Source organism: Ordospora colligata (genome assembly GCF_000803265.1).
Source record: "Ordospora colligata OC4 chromosome Unknown contig_03, whole genome shotgun sequence".
Taxonomy (NCBI): domain Eukaryota; kingdom Fungi; phylum Microsporidia; family Ordosporidae; genus Ordospora; species Ordospora colligata.
The window spans coordinates 75960-93628 of record NW_014575405.1 but is presented as its reverse complement, the minus strand read 5'-3'; the positions used below and the strand labels follow the sequence as shown (position 1 = coordinate 93628).

The 17669-nt window shown below is 39.7% G+C and overlaps 11 protein-coding genes across 11 annotated transcripts; 6 read left to right on the top strand and 5 right to left on the bottom strand.

Annotated features, from left to right (window-relative positions):
• Window positions 1-32: 32 nt before the first annotated feature.
• On the top strand, window positions 33-3053 carry M896_030820 (ubiquitin-activating enzyme E1; the record flags this gene model as incomplete). Its single annotated transcript, XM_014708651.1, has 1 exon — window positions 33-3053. The coding sequence occupies one exon, from the start codon at window positions 33-35 to the stop codon at window positions 3051-3053; it is 3021 nt and encodes a 1006-aa protein (XP_014564137.1).
• A 536-nt stretch (window positions 3054-3589) lies between these two features.
• On the bottom strand, window positions 3590-4246 carry M896_030810 (putative G2/M transition transcriptional factor; the record flags this gene model as incomplete). The annotated part of the gene is made up of 1 exon (XM_014708650.1): window positions 3590-4246. The coding sequence occupies one exon, from the start codon at window positions 4244-4246 to the stop codon at window positions 3590-3592; it is 657 nt and encodes a 218-aa protein (XP_014564136.1).
• A 131-nt stretch (window positions 4247-4377) lies between these two features.
• On the bottom strand, window positions 4378-5097 carry M896_030800 (ribosomal protein L7; the record flags this gene model as incomplete). Its single annotated transcript, XM_014708649.1, has 1 exon — window positions 4378-5097. One exon carries the CDS (start codon window positions 5095-5097, stop codon window positions 4378-4380), a length of 720 nt encoding a protein of 239 aa, XP_014564135.1.
• A 132-nt stretch (window positions 5098-5229) lies between these two features.
• On the bottom strand, window positions 5230-6666 carry M896_030790 (uncharacterized protein; the record flags this gene model as incomplete). Its single annotated transcript, XM_014708648.1, has 1 exon — window positions 5230-6666. One exon carries the CDS (start codon window positions 6664-6666, stop codon window positions 5230-5232), a length of 1437 nt encoding a protein of 478 aa, XP_014564134.1.
• Window positions 6667-6874: 208 nt separating this feature from the next.
• M896_030780 (uncharacterized protein) lies at window positions 6875-8251 on the top strand (the record flags this gene model as incomplete). Its single annotated transcript, XM_014708647.1, has 1 exon — window positions 6875-8251. The coding sequence occupies one exon, from the start codon at window positions 6875-6877 to the stop codon at window positions 8249-8251; it is 1377 nt and encodes a 458-aa protein (XP_014564133.1).
• Window positions 8252-8574: 323 nt separating this feature from the next.
• On the top strand, window positions 8575-10284 carry M896_030770 (serine/threonine protein kinase; the record flags this gene model as incomplete). Its single annotated transcript, XM_014708646.1, has 1 exon — window positions 8575-10284. The coding sequence occupies one exon, from the start codon at window positions 8575-8577 to the stop codon at window positions 10282-10284; it is 1710 nt and encodes a 569-aa protein (XP_014564132.1).
• Window positions 10285-10506: 222 nt separating this feature from the next.
• M896_030760 (SCP/PR1 domain-containing protein) lies at window positions 10507-12477 on the top strand (the record flags this gene model as incomplete). Its single annotated transcript, XM_014708645.1, has 1 exon — window positions 10507-12477. The coding sequence occupies one exon, from the start codon at window positions 10507-10509 to the stop codon at window positions 12475-12477; it is 1971 nt and encodes a 656-aa protein (XP_014564131.1).
• Window positions 12478-12716: 239 nt separating this feature from the next.
• On the bottom strand, window positions 12717-14387 carry M896_030750 (uncharacterized protein; the record flags this gene model as incomplete). Its single annotated transcript, XM_014708644.1, has 1 exon — window positions 12717-14387. The coding sequence occupies one exon, from the start codon at window positions 14385-14387 to the stop codon at window positions 12717-12719; it is 1671 nt and encodes a 556-aa protein (XP_014564130.1).
• A 156-nt stretch (window positions 14388-14543) lies between these two features.
• M896_030740 (14-3-3-like signal transduction protein) lies at window positions 14544-15320 on the bottom strand (the record flags this gene model as incomplete). Its single annotated transcript, XM_014708643.1, has 1 exon — window positions 14544-15320. One exon carries the CDS (start codon window positions 15318-15320, stop codon window positions 14544-14546), a length of 777 nt encoding a protein of 258 aa, XP_014564129.1.
• Window positions 15321-15562: 242 nt separating this feature from the next.
• On the top strand, window positions 15563-16576 carry M896_030730 (uncharacterized protein; the record flags this gene model as incomplete). The annotated part of the gene is made up of 1 exon (XM_014708642.1): window positions 15563-16576. The coding sequence occupies one exon, from the start codon at window positions 15563-15565 to the stop codon at window positions 16574-16576; it is 1014 nt and encodes a 337-aa protein (XP_014564128.1).
• Window positions 16577-16626: 50 nt separating this feature from the next.
• On the top strand, window positions 16627-17652 carry M896_030720 (Cdc6-like protein; the record flags this gene model as incomplete). Its single annotated transcript, XM_014708641.1, has 1 exon — window positions 16627-17652. The coding sequence occupies one exon, from the start codon at window positions 16627-16629 to the stop codon at window positions 17650-17652; it is 1026 nt and encodes a 341-aa protein (XP_014564127.1).
• Between the last annotated feature and the right edge of the window lie 17 nt (window positions 17653-17669).

Genomic DNA, 17669 nt, shown 5'->3' with positions numbered 1-17669 from the left:
CCTGACTTAAAACACACAGTGTTTATCCCTGGATGAAAAACAATGGCGATGCAGAAATAGACGAGTCTCTGTACTCAAGGCAGCTGTATGTTGTTGGCAAGGATGCAATGAGGAAGATGATGAGGAGCAGAGTTCTTGTTATTGGGCTTGATGGGCTTGGGCAGGAGGTAGTGAAGAATATATGCCTGGCGGGGGTGAGCAGAGTAGCGCTTTTTGATGAGAGTACAGTTGCAGAGGAAGATCTGTGCACTGGATTCTACTTCCGAAGGAGCGATATTGGCAGGCCTAAGGATGTTAGTGTTCTGGAGAGGTTTAAAGCAATGAATGAGTATGTGAGTGTTGAGGTGGTTAAGGAGCCAAGTACCTTTGAAGGATATGACGTAGTTGTAGTATGTAACGAAGGATATGTGGAGCAGACGAGAATGAATGAGAAAGCAAGACAGAGTGGATGCATGTTTATTGGATGCCAAGTGCAAGGATTGTTTTCTCAGGTTTTTTGTGACTTTGGAGCTGAGTTTATCTGTGTTGACAGGACGGGGGAGATTCCAGTGAGTGGGATGATCAATGACATAAGTTGTGAAGGAGTGATGACTGTAGTTGATGAGCAAAGGCACAATCTTGAGGATATGGACATAATTAAGGTGACGCAATGTGAGGAGTATGAAGGAAAATATTTCCGTGTGAAGGTTATGTCACCTATACAGGTGAAGCTGCAGGCAGTAGATGGAGTAAGACTGTTTGATGAGGAAACTGAGTTTAAGGAAGAGAAGTTCAAGGCAGTGTATGGAGGAGACTTTGAACAACAGAAGAAGCCTACAATGATATCATTCAAGCCTCTGAGTGTGGCAGTTGAGAATCCTGGGATTCTTGGATTCAACTATGAGGTTGGTGAACGAAACCTTGTTATTCACAAATGTTTTGTTGTTTTAGGAGAGTATATTGAACAACACAAGCAGATGCCAAGTGGAGAGGAGTTTCTTTCAGTGTTTGTGAAGAAGTACCGAAGCCATTTTGAATTTGAAGGGTTGATTAGACAATTTGGAAGGCAATGTGGAGGAATGCTGATGCCGATGTGTTCAGTAGTTGGGGGATTTGTGGCACAGGAGGTGTTGAAGGCGATTGGAAGCAAATTTACGCCATTGCAGCAATTTTTCTATTTTGATGCAATTGATGTGATTCCTGATGAATCTAAGAGTGATGGAGAGTGTGAGCACACCAAGGATATACAATGTGATAATCGATGCATGAATGGCGATGAATGTAGATATGCGCCTATGATCCGATGCATTGGAAGAAAGAATGTTGAAAAGTTGTTTAAGCTGAATGTCTTTATGGTTGGAGCGGGAGCGATTGGATGTGAGCACCTGAAGAACATGGTTATGTGTGGGATAGGAAGAGATGGGAGGATTAGCGTGACTGATATGGATGCTATTGAGCAATCGAATCTGAACAGACAGTTTCTATTTAGATCGTGTGATGTGTCGAAAATGAAGGCAGAGGTAGCTGTGAGGGAGGTAACTACGCTGAATGAGGACTTTTTAAAGGTTGATGGATATGAAGTAAGAAAGACAGTTGATCTGATGAATGGAGTATCTGGAGCAACATCTCTACAACCGAATCTAGTCTATTATAACTTGAAGGTTGGAAGGGAGACTGAAGCGGTGTTTAGTGATCGGATGTTTCAGTCAGTGAATGTGATTGCTACTGCTCTTGATAATGTTGATGCAAGATTGTATGTTGATGAGAGATGTGTGGTGAATAGGAAGTTTCTTGTTGATGCAGGGACATCTGGAACGAAGGGGAATGTTCAGGTGATTGTTCCGTTCCATACGGAGAGCTATGGATCTAGTCAGGACCCACCGGAGAAGTCGATTCCACTCTGTACGATCAAGAACTTTCCTCATTCGATTGAGCATACAATTGAGTGGGCAAGGAGTGAGTTTGAGTTTAAGTTCCATGACCAGGTGAATCAGATAAAGGAATACCTAAGTAGGAGTAAAGACTGCGAAGATGAGAGTGAGTCTGATTCTGGAGGTCGAACAAGAGATACGAATAATGAGACAATTGAGGATCTGGTTGAAAAGATGCCGTTTGATGAGAAGGATTGCATAAGGAATGGGATTATGCTGTTTGTGAAGTTATTTCACACGTCTATTAAGAACTTAGTTACTGCGTTTCCACCTGATTCGAAGACGAAGGAGGGGCAACCGTTCTGGATGCCACCGAAGAGGCCACCTGTGACTATCAGTTTTAATGTGTCGAATGAACTTCATATTCTGTTTGTTCAGAGTGCAGCGAATATCTTTGCATTTAACTTTGGAATTGGAAAGAGCATATCTAAAGAGATGGTTGTTGATCTTGTGAAGAACGAGATTTTGGTTGAGGATGTTCCTGGAAGTTCTTCAGGGGTGGTAGAAGAAACAGGATTCAAAGGGTGTATGGATCCTGAAAGTATTATACCAGCATCTTTTGAGAAAGATGACGATGCTAATTTCCATGTGGACTTTGTTTATGCAGCAGCAAACCTGAGAGCAGCAAATTACAAGATAAGGCAGGTTGACAGACTAACGGTGAAAGGGATTGCTGGAAGGATTATTCCGGCAATAGCTACGACGACTGCGGTTGTGTCTGGACTTGCGATTCTGGAAATGATGAAGCAAGCATTTGGAGTTGAGCATACGAAATTCAAGAATTCGTTTTTGAACCTTGCACTACCGTTTTTTGCAAGTACGGACCCGATGGAGCCTCAGAAGCAGACCTACAAGATTGAGAATAAGAAGTATACATATACGCTGTGGAGTAGATTAGAGTACAAGGATGCGAAGCTGGGAACGATCTTGGAAGCGTTTGAGATTCAATTCAAGAAGAAAATCTCGATGGTTACTGCAGGAAATGTGCTTGTGTATTGGGACTTTGATTCGAAGTATGCTGACAATCTTGAAAAAACGATTGGAGAACTTGTTAAGAGGGAGCCAGGACAGATGTTAGTGATATTAGATGTAGTTACGGATGATGATGACGAATTCCCGAGAATAGTGGTAGTCTTTGATTAAAAAGGTTGCAATCATAAGCTTGTCATATAACGGATTTAATTGTGATGGTTATGCATAGTAGAGTAGATTTGTATGTGTAGTTTGTTATTGATATAAATGTATGTTTAGACATTGTTAGAAGAGTTTGAGGGATTTTACATAAGCAAATAAATCATAAGTGAGTAAGTGAATAAAGTATACAAAATAATAACATGCAATAGTATAAGTATGCAAACATATGAACAAAGTATACAAAGCATGAACATAAAGTAAGTAAGTAAATAAATAAATGAATGAATAAGGTATACAATAGTATAGATATGCAAAAGTGAGAATAAAACGTAAGCATAAACATGCAAATACGCGAATAAAATATACGAAGTATGCAAACATAAAATATAAATATAATAGTATTGGAATCATTCGGCAATCCATTATTACATTTAAATCTTATATCACATTAACATTCTAACCATAACTTCTTTATTAAATGGATATCCGTTCATATCATGTTATCTCATATCAATTCAACTCAAGGCATCTCATATCAATTCAACTCATGACGTCTCATCATGATAATGCTTTATATGATACTTAAGGCCATTATTGTTTTTGTATTTCTTATCACATCCACTGAATGGACAGCCAAACGGTTTGATTATGTTCATCTTCTCTTCCGAATGGCCTTCCTTCATATGATACTTCAATCCAAACGATGATGTGTACTTCTTGCTGCATCCATCAATGTCACATGCATATATTCTGACTCCCTTCGTCCGCTTATCTTTAGACATCCTTGGCTTGCTCTCGCCTTCTTCTGCAACTATTTTGGTTCTTCCATCTCCCTTTTCCTCTTTTATTACAATCTGCTTGCTATTATCATTATGCAATACCTTGCCTTTGCTTTCGCAATTCTCATTCTGATTGCACAGCTTCTCTCCACTCTCTCCTCCCCAGCTGACCTCGCTAGCATTCTTGTTTATGAATTCATGATCGAATCCCAATACATTATCCGTGCTGTAGTCCAGAATTCCTGTGCCACACACATCGTACTTGTAAAACATCTCCTCCCTCTTCAGCAGTATCCCTTCAAGGCAAAACTGATAAGAGTCCATCATGTGTCCAAAGTCCTCGTGTCTTTTCAGTCTTTCTGCAAACCTGCTCTCCTCTATCTGATACAGCTTCTTCAGTCTGCTCAGCTCATTCATACCCATCCCGAATTGGGCAGTTAATTATTTTCATCAATAATATATCACTCAATTCACGTCCAACGACATTCCTTTCTGAACAAGCACTTGTGCTAAGCATTAAAACAACAAAAACAACTTAAGCCAACTCGGTTTTATTAGATCATCCTCTCAAGAAGCTTATGCAGCAGATCATGATGATTTCCAAGGCATCCTCCCTCATTAAAATTCCTGGTCTTCTTTTGCCTAAATCCTCCAACAGGCGGATTCAGGTGGAAAGGATACAAGAAGTTGTTCACCTCCTTAAACATTTCAGTTCCGTTGTATATGCAGTGGATTATCTCCTCAATACATCGTATCCTTCCATCAAACATATCCTCAATTACCTCATTTGTCAGCTTCATACGCAGCTTTCCATTCCTTCCAGTCCCTCGGGTATAAACCAACTTCCTTAGCAACTCCATATCAATAGTTCCATACGCAACATACTCCTTCACAATGTTGAGCATCTTCTTGTTTGACTCGTTATTCCTCACTATCACACAAGTGTTTAGCTTGGTCAATCGGAATAAATCTAGCACCTTGCGTGGTTTTGGTGCAATCTTGCACTTAGACCTAATTAGCACTGCTACAAAAAACTCAGAATCTTTAGGCACATAAAACCCATTCATCATCTCTGCCTTCTTGTCCAAAATCTCTGCCTCCTGCTGATAGTACCTGCTCAACAACTTCCTGGATGTCTCCTCCGAATACTTCATGTTTACCATCTTCCTCTGCTCCATCTCTTTCTCCTGTATCTTCTTAATCTCGTCCATCCTACTCATATACTCCTGCTTCTTCACTGACGATCTAGGCGCCTCTGTCATCACTTGCTCCATTTTCAGGGCAAATTTTTCATTTCCCTTCTAATACCCTCAAGCATTAACAGGCTGCCAAAATAAACTTCATATAACCTCCTTGCATAACAATCGTTCTCCACTCTCTTTAAACAACTCATACTTCCACAAGCTTTATTTCTCTAATCTACTATCTGCAAGACTCCTTGCCATGCAAGACTTGAAAAGCATACAGAACGCTTCGTCATCAATTCTACACAATTCGTTTTCAAACAAGCTTTCCAAGCACTCGGGAGTATACACATCTTTGTCAGTCAAAAACATGCTTGCACTCGTCGGAATCTTTTCTGTCGTCATCTTTTCAAACAAATATCTTGCTGACTTTCCAAGCATACCGCAGAATGCATTACTTGCTTCAGAAGCAGCGATCTTCCGTTCACGCATCTCACGCACTGTTGCACAGTTTATAAGAGATCTCCTATACTCTGTTGCATCAATCGCATGCGGAAGATTTCCTGATGTAATCAAATACCTTAATCCTTTACCAAGTTCATCCACACTGCATTCAATCGCTTCATTAACTTCGCATATTCTCTTATTCATCTCCACTGCTTCATAGCTGGTGATGTTCTGAGTTTCAATCTGTCTCGTGAACAATATGTCAGACCATATAAATGACATACTCACAATCTGAACATTCTTGATATTTAACAGCTTCATGGTATCAATAACACATGTGTAAAAGCAAAAGTATCTGCATAGAAACATATAAATCACATGAATCTCGTAGTTCTGCTCAAACTCATCTCTGTGCTTGAACGAGATGTAAAGTGCAAGAACAAGCATCTCAGCCTTCTTAAATGCCACAAGACAAGCAACTATCATCTTCACACTCAAAAATGACTTTTCATTCATGTAAACGCCGTATGCTCTTCTTAACAATTCACTGCTAAATCCAACACTCTCAAGTTCAATAATACAATTAATAACTGCGTCAGGATGCGATTTTAAGCTTCCAAGCTGTGCGATTCTTGATATCTCCTCAATGCATGTTCTTGATTCAATCAATCTGCTTGCTCTGTCTTCTTCTCCAAGCATGTGCAAAAGGTAATATTCGTGATTTATGCTGCTCCTGGATTTAAGCTTTATACCGTTGTCCAGTGCATATTTATACAAATCCCAGTCATCCAGATTATCCAGCAAATACTCTATGCATTCATGCATGTTTCCCTTTTCCATCAGCATATAATGCCCATGCAGAAATACTTCCTTCAGGCTAAGGTAGTATATGTAATCCCTCGTGCTTTTTGTATCGAGATACTTAAACAGCTCTTTTATTAGGATACCTTTCTTGTATAGCATCCATATAGTGCATGTCTTTACTCCTGTGCGTCTGATGGATGCAATAAACAGATTCTTCTTCAATAGATCGCCTGGATTGCTTATCACATCAAGAAGACGGCATGCAACCAAAAATAACGGCTCTGTGCTCTCCATCTTCTTTGCAATCTCTATTGCACTATTGATGGTGCTGCTTGCAAATGCATCAACAAACTCTGCATATGAATCTTGTCTAAACGTAACCAGTTTTTTCAAGAAACTCAACTGCATGAACTGTGGGGATCATTTGCTATTGCATGATTTGCTTGTGATGCTGTTTTATGAACTGAGCATACAACTGTCTATTATGAATGATATTTCAGTTTATTTTGCTTATATCGTCAATGGTTGTTAAGTTGATTGTTCAGCAGTGCTTGCACACATTCATATACAATACATGTATACGGACAAAAATAAATAAACAGAAGACAAATGCAGTATGGAGGGAAACGTAGAACAAGAGGTACAGAACAGTATTGTAGAAAAACAGAAGAAACAGCAACAGATAGACAAGCTGACACATGATATGAAGCTTATTGCATGTGAGATTCAGTCTGAGAGGTACACTGAGAAGACATCATATATTCTCCATGAGTTTGAGAAAGATGTGAGGTACTTTCACAATAAGAAACGATGTGTGCAGATTCCAATGCAATCTAATGGTGTAAAAGCTGTGAGTGAGTATGAAAAGATGAGGATGTTTGTTGATTATGTAACTGAAGCACGAGAGGTGATGCTAAAAGATGTTCTAAGGCAATCGAAGAAGGTTGTTTTTACGCATGATTGGGAGATTGGGTATCGGGAGCAAAAAATGATGGAAGTAGCCAAGAGGCTTGAAAGGCGGCGGAAGAAAGGAAATGTTGTGCGGAAATTCATTGAAGAAGAGATACAGAACTATTCTGTAGATAGATGTGTTGTTGCTGCTAACATGGATTCCAGCAATCATAACTATAAGATTAATGAATTTATGGAGAAAGTAAAGCACGAGCTTCTGAGACACAGTATGAAAAGAATGAATGATATAAGCGACTATATGTATGATGTATGCAGCAAGAGCAATGAGAATGATGGAGTGTTATATGAAAACGTAATGAGACCGATTGTTGTTGATGATGAGCCTGCATTAGTGTTTACCATGAAAAAAAACAATGTGGTTCAAGAATTTAAGCATGTACAAAGCAAATCAAGAATGATTGAAATATTCAAGAAATACCTTGATGAGTTTTCGAAATGCAATGGAGCACGCTCAGTCAGAACTAATTTCCAAGTGCAACAACCGGTTGGTGGAGCACATCCAACACATCAACAGCTGTTCAAGAAGATACATGCGGACTATACGAAGTGCAAATGTGCAAAGGATATAGTGACGCAGAAGTACAGAAATTGTGTTATTGACAGCAACAAGGCACGTACTTCTGCAAAGAGTCAGTGGAATTCAAAAGAACGATTTGAACAAGAGTCATCTGAGGAGTCATATATGAGTGGACCTGGAGGCAATTGGTTTGAATATAACTTTCTTATTGAGCCTCAGATGGAGGTACCTGATATTGGGATTGGTCATGACCTATTCCAAGCGGAAATAGATCATGTCAGAACACCGTTTGTTGACTCACAGATAGGATGTGAGGAAGATGACAAGAAAGAGCATGCGACTGAGAAGCTGAATATGGAGTCATCATTTGACAAGTTTCTTGCTGACAAGGCAACAAGGAATAAGGTGAAAAGCATAACTATAGATGAATGCATGGCAATAGGTACAAAGAATAAAGAGAAGAAAGATTCAGAGCAAACAGCCACAATGGATGGCATGGAATAATGTAACTAGCTCATTGAGTATAGTGCAAGCACTTTATTGTATGAATACATGTACCTGTGAGTTATGGTATGCTAAACAAGAGGTTTGCTGAGTAAATATGAATGTGCTAGTTAATTGATTAACTGTTTGAGTTAATAAACCATTTGATTAAACTGTGCAGTTGATTAGTTTGAGTTGATTAGTGAGTATATTGCTGCATGATTGGATTAATTAGCATAAAGAACGACATAGATAGAGCGAAGCGTGGATTCTGATTTGACAGCCAAGCACAAGCATCCAATTGTGCTCTAACTATTCATAAATAGTGCATGCATGCAGTAGGCATGGATGGAGAAGAAGAGTCGCAGTGGAGTTACATCAGCTCGGATGAAATTAAAGCAGATGACAAAATAAACAGCTCTATTGATGCAAATGCACCAAGCAGCCCATCTGTTGAACAGGAAATGAAGGGGATGATAGGAGACTTCGACTACATCGAAAACAGATGGATAGGAAACTACAGGTTCGTTAAGCAGCTTGGTACAGGAAGTAGCAGCAAGGTGGTGCTTGGATGCGACATCCGCAACGGCGAAAAGGTTGCAATAAAAATTGTGCCAAGAAGGATTGTTGATGGAAACGACAGTGAGACTGAAATAAGATGCGATCAAAGGATATTCCGAGAGGTTGTCATTTCATCTGTTCTGAACCATCCACACATTGTGAAGCTAAAAAACTTCCTATATAGTCCAACACATTATTTCTTGATATTTGAGTATGTGAATGGTCGTCAACTATACGACATTGTGCTGAACGAAGGTCCATTGAGCGAACAGGATGCACAGAAGTATTTCCGACAGCTTCTCTCAGCCATTGAATACATTCACAGAAACTCGATGGTGCACAGAGACCTGAAGATAGAGAATGTACTAATTGATGAGGACAATAATGTCAAGCTAATTGACTTTGGGCTTTCTAACTTCTACGACAACAAGATGCTGTTGAATACATTCTGTGGGAGCCTGTACTTTGCAGCGCCTGAGCTTCTATTTGGACAGAGATATTGTGGACCTGAGATTGATGTGTGGAGTCTGGGCGTGGTCTTGTATGTTCTTTTGTGTGGATGTGTGCCATTTGACGATGAGAATGTACAGGGATTACAAGAGAAGATCAAGCAAGCGGATTTTTCCTTTTGCAAGACGATATCTAAGGATGCATCTGAGCTGATTCGTGGGATGATTCTTGCACAGCCCTCGTCTAGATTGTGCCTTGATCAGATAATTTCAAGCAAGTGGGTGAATGATGGAAAGAAGTGCAAGATAAACAGCCATGTGTCAAGAAGATGTCCTGTGATGAAGATCAACGAACTTTGTATCAGGAAGGTATCGAGAGCGATGCGCTTCCAGTTTCCAAACATGGAGAGAGAAGTGCGAAGATTCCACAAGATATGCCAAGAGGACGTAAGAACACTGGAGCAAACATATTGGTCGAGAAGGCCGGTGATTTCACTGTATTATCTTGCCTGTGAGAGCTTTAGAGGCACAGAAGAGAATCTAGACGATGAGGGTGAAGGTGAATGGAAGAACGGTAATCAACTGGAAGACATACATGAGTTTGTAAGATTTGCGCTTTCTAGTGATAATGAAATGTATTCTGGACATGGAAAGACCAAACACTTACTGGCACCAATAAACCAGGAGTCGTTGTGCAATAGCCATAGCAGTAGATGCAGAGAAATAGGATATCCAAGGATCCGGCAAACGTATCTCAAGGGATTTTTTAAGGGAATACGAGTTAAGCACATAGGCAGCCAGAACGCAATCAAGAAGATCCTGCTTGACATATTCAACATAAATGGAATTGCATATGAAGCTACTGAGAAAAGCTATCTCTGCTCTGTAAGGCAAGACAGTCTGGAATGTTACTTCAAGGTTTCGATGTATTTTAATGTTTTACTGAACGAGTATTATCTGACTATAACACCATTGAGTAATGATAAGAAGTTCTTTAGAAGTATTTATGAATGGATATATACTGGAATGAAGAATCGGGCCTGAATAAATATTGTATTATTATTTATTGTTAAGTACAAAAAGACGTGAATGAGAAGCCCCTGTATCTTGTGAGTAATTGCAAGATTCCAAAGTGCCGATTTGCTCCCTTTAACCTGTTGGCTTGAAGGTTCATAATCGGGTACATTTGATGCGAGTTTTTGTTTTAAGTGTGTTTTGAGATGTTTTAGTTTTGTTATAAACGGGGAAGGTTTAGGAATCTGGAGGATGATAGTGAGATGGCTTTTTTTTGGAAGTGTAGCGGCTGTGCTTGAGAAGGACATGCTTGGATATGTCAACAAGTTCCGGATGAGACATAAGATGGAAGAGTTACATGAGCTGCCTTCATTGCATGATGCAGCGAAGATGCAGGCAACACACATGTGCACAAGAGGGATTTTGACGCACGAAGGACCTAATGGGGATGGAAATACACTTGCTGACAGACTGAAGAGGTTCAGGTTTGTTGGACTGAATGTTGGTGAAAACATTGCAAAGCAAGAGGACGATGACTATACAGAGGTAGCAAAGCTATGGATGGGTTCTGAAGAACACAGGAACAATATTCTTGGAGATTATGTATACTCAGGAATTGCCACGTGTGTTGGAAAGGATGGAAATAGGTACTGGGTGCATGTGTTTGGCAAGGATGTCAGCAATGTGGAGATTGCAAGGATGCGAATCAGAAGCGAAGCAACAGATACGGATAGACCTGATGAAGAGGACCAAAGCAAGCACATTGGTAATGATGAAGGGATAGGCAGTATAAGATATACACAAGCGGGTGATAGTAAGCAATCAGAGAGCATACAGATTGGTGATCAAGGATACGTAATGGTTATCAAACCTGTGAATTCTGAAGAGTATCGATTTGACACAGAACGTATTTTAATGCAAGATATGGATAGAGAACAAGTAAGAATGAAAGATAAAGTGGAGGATGGAAGATTGAATAGGAAAGCATATAATAATGAGAATAATAAGAATGGAATGCTGATTGGACGGAATGTATTACAGTACAGCAGATTGATGTCTGAAGCAGCAGCAAATAAAAAAACTGCAAGAGATATAAAAAGACTGGCAGAGCATAAACAGCTGAGCTTTGGAGATTATTTGATTCCTGAGATCAGTGATGAAAAGCAATTGAAGACAAAAAGCATACCAAAAGGTAACGAAAATCGCATTCATGAAGATGATACAAATGATCCTGATACATCGAATGTGCACAAGCTAAACAATAGGAATGACAGATATGTCGATAATAGTCCAAGTACAGGTGAAGATAGAAGCAGACCAAAAACAATTCGACTACACACGTCTACTGGATCTGTTGTTACGCTTCTATTCAAGAATCCAGAAAGTTCAACTATGGCACCAGCAATACAATCTTTGGTTCAGCTTATCAAGAAGGCAGATGAAAATAACAATTTGTCAGATATAAAGCAAGGTTCACAACACCGTCCAGTTTCTGCGCATAATCAGTACTATCAGGACACCCGAGATGAAAAGGAGCCAATGCCTATGCATGGACGCAAGAGTTCACCTGATGAAGAGCCTAGCATACACAAAGGCCTATGGAGTGCAGATTCGCCAATCGAGCGCACACTAACTGTTACAGCAACGAGATCAGAGCCTGCATCAACTACAACAGTGTACTTACCTCAATATCTAAACGAAGCAGAAATAGCGCACCCAAGCAAACGAGCAAGTCCGCCAGAGCAAAGAACATACGAACGAGATATAAACGATGAAGGATGGAGAGATGCAGATAAAAGACAAATTGGTGCAAATGAAATAAATACGAATGGAGATAAGAATAACAACATTATTAGGCCAACAATGATACTAACCACAGATAATATGGCAAACAAGCAAACAGAAATGCCTAAGGATACGCAAACAGACAAAGAGCCAACAAATCCTCGTATCAAACGAAAAGATAACGGTCACAAGTGTATAGATGGATACAACAAAGACGGATCATGCATAATGCCAAAAGAGGTTGATTATAATCAAGATAAGTTGAACAATATGTTGGATGACCTGGTAAATAAGGGCAGGATACATCTACATATTGTACCTGATGAAACATGTACACATGGAAACTGTGAGAAACAAGACGAGAATGCCCATGGAGGGCTTGGAAAAGTGATACGCAGCAAGATAGATATTGGACTTCCGTTTTCAGATAGACTCTAACTGCTCGAGTATCACACATCATAATTATAAAGTGCATGTGAAAGTAGTTAGTGGATGCGGTAGTTGGTAAATGCTATGAAGAAGCAAAATGATGCAGTAACAACACGTTTTTAAATTAAATAACAAGTAACATGAATATTAAGTGTATGGTTTTATTGAGGTTGTTTCTATTGCTCTACTAATCATGAATATTAAGTGTATGGTTCTATTGATTATCTTTGCCATGCTTTACTCATGAACTACTCAAGTAGAAGTCCAATGCTTCCGACTATTCCATAAAGTGCTATTACGAATGCATCTTCCCTTGCTCTCAATGCCTTGATATTCTGGTTCTGGATCCTGAATACAACATTTATCTTCATCCCAACAGTCAGGTTTTTCTTGAGGACATACTCGCAGATATTAAACTTGCCTGTATATGCATTTGAATCTGACTTGACTTCTCTCTCGATCTCATCCTTCAGCTTGACTATCTTTTCCTTAAGATCGGGTGAATTCATGAATGTAAAGTCAAATGTCTTCTGGGACGTTTTAGCCTCTCTGAGGTTCACAATAGTCTTATCCATGAACTTTGAGTTTGGAATGACCGTGATCTTCTTGTCCACCACAAACGATGTATAAAGCAGTCCCATGTCATGCACTTCATGCAAAACTCCCTCTATAAATACCTTGTCGCCAATATCAAATGCTTCAACAAGGAAAACAAACACAAGCGACTTGAACACCTCGGAAATAATAGGTGCAAAGATGAAGTTGAGTGAAATGATAGTGCTAAACTGCACAGGAAGCGATCCAGCAAATGAATCTGCATTTCCAAGGATCGCCATCACAGCCAATACACCAACGGGTATAAGTATTGCAGACAGCACAAGATTCAGCTTCTTCACTATTGAAACCTTCTGTGTTAGTCCTCTGCTTATCCGCTTCTCCTCATTGATAATTCCTTGGTAAACCAAAGAAAAACTCTCCTTTGTTAGCTTTCCATCTGGATGGATGCTGAATCTATTGAATATTGCCTTTGCATCGTCAGTGCCAAAGAAGTACTCGAGAGTCTGCAAATCGACGGCTTTGCCTTCTGGCGAAATTAACCTGAACACCTCATCTGCCCACTCTTCAGCATTTGCAATCATCTGCTTACCTGTTGCTCTGTTGAGCTGCTCTAGAATTTTTATGTCTTCATCATTCTTGTTGATCCTGAACTCATAGTTTTTGAATAGCATCTTATAGTTCAAACCATTCATTAGAATTGCCTTTGAAAGAAGAATTGCAAAGAACACTGAGCTTGCAAGTAATATTTTTGCCAGGTCCTCAGTAAGGAACATTGCCAGTGTCTTTGGAGGTTTCTGCTCACCGTTTGCTTTCTCTTCAGATATAAGTGTCTGCTTCAGCTCGCTATCACTCACTCCCATATCTACGATTTCCTTGAGCACAGGCACAGGATCGCTGGATGCATTTAAAAATGTAGTAGTGCTTACTCTCCTGTTGTATGTTTCAACAACAAAAGAAAGCACAAAAAGTGTTGTCACAATACTCATGAACATTCCGTGCTTTATGAGTGTTATCTGTACGAATCCCCGCTTTCCATCAGATCTCTTCATTGCTATTGCAAGACATATTAGTATAAGCCTGATGAGGCAAAACACCATGCTTCCAAATAGAGCACAAAAGATAAGCCTTGAAAGCACAGCTGAAAGGTCTGGATGGCTCTCGAATGGCATTTTTGGTGCAATATGCACATGAAATACATATGTAAGTAATCCTGTGCAAACAGATCCTGCCAGATATGCAGGGATCCATGCGAGGGATGGCGACTTTACTCGCTCAACATCTGAGGCGGACGTGCTTTTTGAATCTGCACAAGACTCCGACTCTTCGATCGGTTGCATATTTCCAACCTTACTTACTTGCATCCCTTCTGCTTTCTATGAAGACTATATACTTCAAAAGGGACTGTTGTATGCTTCAAGGAATATGCAAGAATTACAGTTCCAGTTGGACCATTAAATAACATAATAAATCAAAATGCACAGATATAAATAAGCGTATTTGGAACATTAACTTATTTATTATTCGTCAGGTTCTCCTTTTGCACCCTCGTCTCCCATTGCTCCAGTTTCCTCACGCGATGTCCAGAGTGTCAAGTTGTCTCTCAGAAGCTGCATTATCAGTGTGGAATCCCGGTAATGCTCTTCAGACAATGCATCCAACTCTTTGATTGCTTCATCGAATGCACTCTTTGCAATCTGGCATGCTTTGTCAGAATCGTTCAGGATTTCATAGTGAAACACTGAGTAGTTGAGTGCAAGACCTAGCTTTATGGGGTTTGTGGATGGCAGAGGCTTTGCCTTGTTCGTTGCCTCTTCATAAGACTCTGCCGCGCACTTAGAAGCATCTTTGTGTTCAGATCCACCTACAACTTCAGCCTTGTATCTGTAGTAATCTCCCTTCATCTTTAGAAAAAATATACAGTACTCAGCATTCCTCTTTGCATCATCAAGACTCAGGATGTATGTGGATATGATATCTAAAACCTCATCGCAGAACTTCAGCAGTTCATTTTCAACGATCTTTATCTTCTCTTCAATCACACTCACAATCTCTGGCCCTTTTCCTTCTACTTTTTGTTTTTCAGAGCACAGGATCCTCCAGCTCGATCGTCTTGAGCTTACCAAGTTTTTGTATGCCACTGAGAATAGGTTCCTTGCGTTTACATTGAGTACATGCTTGTTTTCGTGTGCCAATGCCACAGCAAGCTTCATTTCACTTGCCATGTCGTCGTATCTTTCAGCCATGTCGCTGAGATTTGCCCTCTGCAGCATCTCTTCGTACTGCCTGGAAGTCATGCACCCTTGTTCATTTTTGTTTTTATGCAGGTAATCCAATACTAAGATTTGTATTTAAACGATGATTGAAGGGCGTTGCAAACAAATGCATGCATGATTAAGCACCTAAAAATCAACCCGCGCTGATGAGGAACAAACAAATACGAAAAAATGCATTGGATACCGAGAAGATCAAACAGGTTATAGAAGGAACTTCAGGAGCATATCTGTGTAATAATTGTAAAAAATGCACAGAAACAGAAATGAACTGCATAAGGAAGAATTTAGTTCATGACCAGACAGGTATTTTTAATGTGTTGAGCAAGCTTTCGATCAGTGATGGACTGGATATGAATGAATATGTGTGTGAAGAAACACTGCAGATGATTTTTCATGTGTATAGAAGAAGATTGTACAGATCTGCAAGTGTGAGGAAGGTTCTTGCCAAGATGGCATTTGATGAATCTGATGAGATTGAGAAGATGGTGTATGAGATGCTGTGCCGACGAAGGATTGTTTTTAGAAATTACTTGCTAAAGCTATCTTTTATGAAGGCGTTTCCAAGGTTTAAGCGATTTTTTGTTGATGAAGATTATGCAGAGTATAGAATGCAAGTGCTTGTGCACAAACTACGGTATATGGGAAGGGATGTTGTAGGAAATATTGAGAAGGAAATATTGAGAATACCTGATGATAAAATATGCGTGTATCTTGATGTGATTAGTTCATATATACATCAGGACATAGTTATGAATGTTATGGATAAAGTTGGCAACTGTGTAAAAGCAAAAGTTGGAAAATATCTTGATGAGGATTTGTATTATGAGAGGATATGTGAGGTTTTGCTTGGGGTAGGGATTGAAGAGAAAGAGGAAATACTACGTGCCATGATGGATATTAATTGGGAAAGGTTTTATCTGTCGCTGCTGGAGTGCTGTAGACAGAGATATATGGACAGGAAGAGTTTTGATGGGTTTCTGGATGTTATGCGATTAAGTGGTGCTAGTAAGGAGATGAGGATTGCATTGCTCAATGGATGGATGAATGGACTTGTGTATTTCCGTAGACTTGGAGAGTTTGTAAAGGTGTTTGAGAGTGTTAAGGAAAGGATGGATGTAAATGGAGTTTTTGAAAGACTGTATGATGCAATACGTAGATATAAGAAGAGTGGAAAGCTGGATCTTGATGGATTTTTTGAAGGATGTGATGGAATGGTGAATGAAAGGTTTGAGCTGTATAGCTGGAGGGAGATATGTGAAGTGTACAGATATAAATGAGATGAATATGAATGGTTAAAGACAATAAAATTGGTCTGTACAAGTCCTGGATGGTGGTTGAGTGTAGAGAGCAGGAGTATTTAAAGCTTGAAAAATATTTGGACATGCTTATGAATGCTGGAAGAGGAGGGATAGTTTATATTAGTGGAGTTCCTGGCTCAGGGAAGACTTATACACTATCCAAACTGCTTGATAATCGAAATGTTATTCATGCATTTGTTAATGTAATGGAGTTTAGGAAGAAAAGTGATGTATTCAAGATGATTGCAAAAGAGATGGAATGCACTCAATGTGAGAAGATTCTAACGGCTTCGGATCTAAAAAAGCATATGGAAGTGTGTGAGGAATGGCATGTAGTGGTTATTGATGAGATTGATATGCTTGCAGGACGTAGTCAAAGGATACTGTACAATTTGTTTGAGATACCTTGTGCAGAGCGAGGGAAGCTTGCGATGTTTTTGATATCTAACACGATGGATCTTCCTGAAAGAATGTTTGAGCCGAAGGTTTGCAGTAGGATGGGAGGGCTTCGGGTGAACTTTGCACCGTATACGTCTGATCAGCTTGTAAGGATAGTTGGAGCCAGGGAGATGGACAGGAAGTGTATTGAGCTTGTTTCTAAAAGGATAGGCGCGGTGAGTGGTGATGCACGGAGGGTTTATGATGTTATGAGCAGAATTGAGGAGGATAGTAAAGGAGATGCGAATGTGATTGATGCGAATGAAGTGATGAAGAAGATGTATACGCCGGTGTATGTGAAGTATTTGCAAGAGATAAAGTTTGATGCAAAGGTTATGCTGAGACTGATGAGTGTAGGGATGGGTGGAAGGAGTATTCTAGAGGTTTATGAGGAGATGGAAGGATTTTACAAACGGATGAAGATGGAAACGATTGATTATTTTAGATTTGAGGATGTTGTAGTAAAACTTGTTGAATATGGAATGCTTAAAAGAATGAAGAACGGAAGGCAGATTCTGATGATGATACTGAGTGAAGAGATTGAGAAGGTTTTGGGTGATGATTTGGAGTATGTGATGATTTCGAAGGCAATCAGAGTGAATGTGGCAGATAGATGAGTCAAAGTAAAGTAAGG